We start from the raw sequence: 4722 nt of genomic DNA on the forward strand, positions 1-4722 counted from the left end.
ATCGCGCTTGCAGAAAAGATTGCTGAATAACTTCTCCACTTTTGTTTGAACAACGCCTGATTACAAGCTGAAGCTGATGAAATAATGTTAACTGTTATTCAATTAAATGTGGAATAAAAATGTCACTGCAATGTTGGTTAAATGAGTGATTGTTCCTTGGGTGTTAACCAACATGGCGGTGAAAATGCATGCAAAGTGTTAAATAGACTTTGGTGATCTCGTCAAAATATATAATTAGGCTGATACCAGGCTGTGCAGCAGACTCAGAATGCATAAGCCGTTCAGATATCGGGATAAACATCAAACTAGAACAGCGCAGCTGCTGTTCCACGATACGGCTGGACTGGGACTTGCAAAGAGCTGTCCTTGGAGCTGCTAGTAGGAAATTCCGCGGGGATGAACCAGCCTCGGGCTGAAAATCCCCATAATAAAAAGCCAATAATAATAGGAAATTCAGGTAGGTGAATGTGAAAAACTCGCCTGCATCTGTATTTATTCGAGTTAAACGATGTGCCTAGCGAAATATTCTCAGAAATACTTAATTTGTATCATCCAGTGCCGCTCCTACTAGATTTCGGCACCGTATAACTTTGTTTTTACAAATATGACCCCATATGTAATCTCGCATTTAAGATTTCAATGGAGTCGCAACAAGTGCATTTGAAGTTGTTGAAGAATGTCAACTAGAAGTTATATAATTGTTAACGCGAAGTTACAATTACTAATAATGCTAAATGAAATTGGAATAAATTGTGGACTTCATATACGATTTCACACAATCTGTTATTGCACCTAATAAAATTCTAACTTAATTGGTTCATTAATATAATTTTAGACTAACATGCTTATATGACTTCTGGTTTGCTGGGTCTTCCTGGCTTACCTGAGCTATTTGGTCTCCTATGATGATCTTGACGTCGTGGCTTGGGCAGCTATCGTACTCGCGTTTGAGATGCGCGTAGAATGCGTTGCTTTACATCATCAGTGCTTCCGGAGTGTTGGCTGTGTACATACGTTGATTATGCTGAAGTTGAAGAATCGGTCCTTGATCCTCAAACTGCACGTTCTTTCGTGTATCGGCCACCAACCGATTACGTGCCTCTGCATATTACCTATCACGATAATGCTGTATGATGGTGTGCTTACTTTTAAAAGTTCGCCCCATGGATCCTGTCCAACATACCATCTGCAGCGCTTCGATGACGAACCCGCGGGCCTTCAGTAGATCGACGAGTATGCGGGTGCTCCCAATGAAGTTGAGAGATCGTCAGTTCTATGTCGACGAGTTTCCAATCGCAAGTCCTTTTTGTTAGCTGGGGTCGTTGCCGTTGGTCGTTCGTATTATTCTGTTGCTGATTTTCCGTTACATTTCATTTTACGGATGATTTGTAGGGCCGGACACCAACCAATCCCCTACTTCCCAGAGAACCAGAGTGCACAGATGAGCTTAGAATGTTTCCCTTGCCCTCGGACGGCGATCAGCCGCCTCTAACATGCGGGGATCAGACGCTGTTGTGAGCCGCTTCTCCTGGAGAACATACGCTCAGATCTGCAGAAACAAATCATAGCGTGCATCGTAATAGGCTGTTTTACCTCACGCAAATCTGCCAGGAAAAGGCCTACAAATTAACAATGCTGTAATGGTTCATTGTAGCAATGATTCGCGTTGCGTAATAAACGATTTTACTTGCCTTTTTGGTATCGCAACGGCCTACATTTGTTGACTAGATCAAAGAGTTGCATTATGGTTCATAATGCAACTTATTTCGGTTGAATTAGGAATCATAATGCGATTATTTGATTGGAAACTACAGTTTCCACGGTAGGTATTATTTAGGGCTTTTAAACGTATTCTTGAAACAGATACGATATCATACTATTTCGGAATACCCATCTGTGCAAATATTCAACACCAAGTAAGAATGAAAACACATGTTTTGTATTTCAACAAATTTATTCAATACAATGATCAACACAAAGAAAAAGAGATTTATGTTAGCTATTCATTGCTTTGAGCATTAGTATCACTCATATTTGCAGTTGGAACGACTTTTTTTTTTTTCAGATACTGGATTACGTAAGCGGGCTATCGAACAACGGTAAACAATCAACAGTAGACAATTTGAAAGAGCACCACTGTATTTCTATGTTGAAATAACGCTTTCTATTCGATGAGTAACCCGACGTCTCCACTAGACAGAAATGTCTTGCCATTTTGCTGGACAGATGTGTCATGACAGAAATGTTCTCTCGCTGTTTGCATGGAAAGCAGCGGTGTTGATCATTTCTGTTACGTTTTCTCTTTCTGGCAGCAAAATGGCAAGACATTTCTGTCTAGTGGAGACGTTGGGTAAAATGTGTGGTTTTCTTCATCGTTGCTTCCCTTTTTGTGTTTTTTTTGTTTGCTCTTACGGTTAAGCTACATTAAGGTATAAAATTCAAATACGTGAATAGAGTGCTTTCAATTTTAAGCGATTATTTTTATGATCACAAATTAGTTATATGTATACACATAAAATAAGCAGTGCGGATAATTACGTGGATGCTTTTCGTTAGAATTTCGACAGATAACTTGAGCCAAGATATTTAAGTAAAACCGAAATTAAGTAAATCACAAATAGTGTTGATATGGTGATCGCCATCCAACCGAGGAATGTAATTTCGCTCTGCGGTGGATGAACGTGATCCTGGAGCCCTAGCCAGCCGCCTTTTTCGACTAACCACACGCTCAGATCTTCCTCGATAACGTCAGTTGTTCCCTCGATCAGTTGCTGCAGATAATCGTAGTGCTCTTGGCGAACGCAATCCACGGCTAAGCCACCGGCGATCGCGAACAGCGAGATCACCTTTCCCCAGGTAATATCCGTTTTGAAGAGATCCTTTGCAACGATATGTAGGAGATAGCATACCGAGTCGGGTTCGGTCAGTTCACCCCACGGTTCTACTGAAATCTGTCGGCTCACGTTACTGTACAGACGCGGGTGCATCCGTTCCAGCTCTTCGCCCATTCCGTTCAAAATTGGCGATGTTTCACGAACGACCACACAATTAGGAACTTCCATCGTGCTGCGCAAACGCTGTAAAATTTTACGGTTCAGCAGCCCGGATCGTCTCAGCCGAGCTCGGATGTATTCGCCGCAGAGACATTTCCCCTGATTGCAGCCACAGCGGTACAGAAGGGGAAAGAGAGAGGTATTAGAAAAAATACATACGACCTTGAGAATCACTACAGGTAGGTATGCCGCTACAACACACATGAATACCGGAAAAAATCTATTCTTTCTGCTTTGTCTACTTAATAGTCTTTCGCTCGCACTGATAGGTATATTGTGTTTATTTACACTATGCATTCATTTTCAATATTTCGGAGATAACCCCAGCCGTTCAAGCTATTACACAGGTATAGATGATTGTGGGTTGAAACCATTCGTATTGCTAGACATTTACAATTATTCTTATCTGATCAGTGAAAAGAACTAGCACATAGGTTGTTTTGTCAGTGCGATGAAGGCTTATAATTGTTGCTCTAGTCCTAGTGACTTGTACTTGGACGTTAATTGATTGGCATCGGTATCATGATCGAATGGTAATATTTTGCTTACCTGGTTGATCACATCCTGTGTAGTAGTTAAATGATGGATTGGACTGCGTCGATTTGTCCAAACATTTGCAAAATTATTGGCAAGTGTTGGCGATGTCATCTCCATGATATGTTGATAACAGGTCCATCGATTTGGAAGCTGCACGATCGAAGATTACCCTAATTGGTCGTTGCTAGTGGTATTCTATATGCTTAATCGAGTCATTGAAGCTCACTAGTACTAGGGGACGGGTATTGAAAACCGCTAATTCCTGATAAATTGGTTGAATGACAGTAGTTAGATAACCCAGTCGTGACCAGCTGCTGGCACTACCAAAACTCCAGATCGAACTGATCTTCGCGATCTTGCTTACTCTGCGGAGATGAAGTTGTGTGAAATGTCAGATTGGAGAGATGTTGATGTATTGAATGTATGTAGTATGCCTGTATACGTTCAAACCGCTTCAAGTTAGCCCTCGTCATTGCACCGCGATCATTCATAAAAGGCATGATCATTGGGATCGCGCCAAATTCAGTGCAACCAGATTCTCGGTTGTAACATGATAACTTTATGATTTATCCGTTTTGTCGGTTCTCTATTTAAACCAAAGCGACGAGAAGCAGTTTCGCCTGATGTTTTTGAGTACTAGTACTGCAATATTGCATAACTCCCTGGGAAATAATCACAACAATCAAAACTACACATATTATGCAACTCTATTTTAGAGGTATATATTTATTAATAATAATATCAATATGCAACATTTTTGAGGCCATGAAAGATATACTGAATTTTGACCTCAGTTTCTGAAAGTACTGTAAAGTCTTGCAAAACAATTTTAAGGTTTTGCTAGTTTACTTCGAAATTGTATTTCAGGCCACCACAAAGGTATGTACAATGAAATTTGTGATATACATTTATATATTGCTAATTATTTAAAGTTTATTCATACTTTCTTAAGACTTTTGTGAACATGCCGAGAATAGACTTTCAACATTGCATAGTAATTTTACTGGAGAATGCTCTAAAAATGAAATATTCTGAAGTTTTGGTCGTAGCTCTCGAGTGATACATATTTATGACACAAATCTTCACTGCACATGCACGAGTATTTTGGTACAATTATTGTTTTATATAGGGT

At 40.1% G+C, this 4722-nt stretch overlaps 1 protein-coding gene across 1 annotated transcript; it reads right to left on the reverse strand.

Annotated features, from left to right (window-relative positions):
• Positions 1-1935: 1935 nt before the first annotated feature.
• LOC109422403 (bcl-2-related ovarian killer protein) lies at positions 1936-3973 on the reverse strand. Its single transcript, XM_062860443.1, has 2 exons — positions 3603-3973; positions 1936-3152 (listed from the first exon to the last, which is right to left on the reverse strand). Exons 1-2 carry the CDS (start codon positions 3705-3707, stop codon positions 2553-2555), a joined length of 705 nt encoding a protein of 234 aa, XP_062716427.1. The 5' UTR covers positions 3708-3973; the 3' UTR covers positions 1936-2552.
• Between the last annotated feature and the right edge of the window lie 749 nt (positions 3974-4722).

The sequence above is a fragment of the Aedes albopictus genome, chromosome 3, assembly GCF_035046485.1.
Source record: "Aedes albopictus strain Foshan chromosome 3, AalbF5, whole genome shotgun sequence".
NCBI classification, from domain to species: domain Eukaryota; kingdom Metazoa; phylum Arthropoda; class Insecta; order Diptera; family Culicidae; genus Aedes; species Aedes albopictus.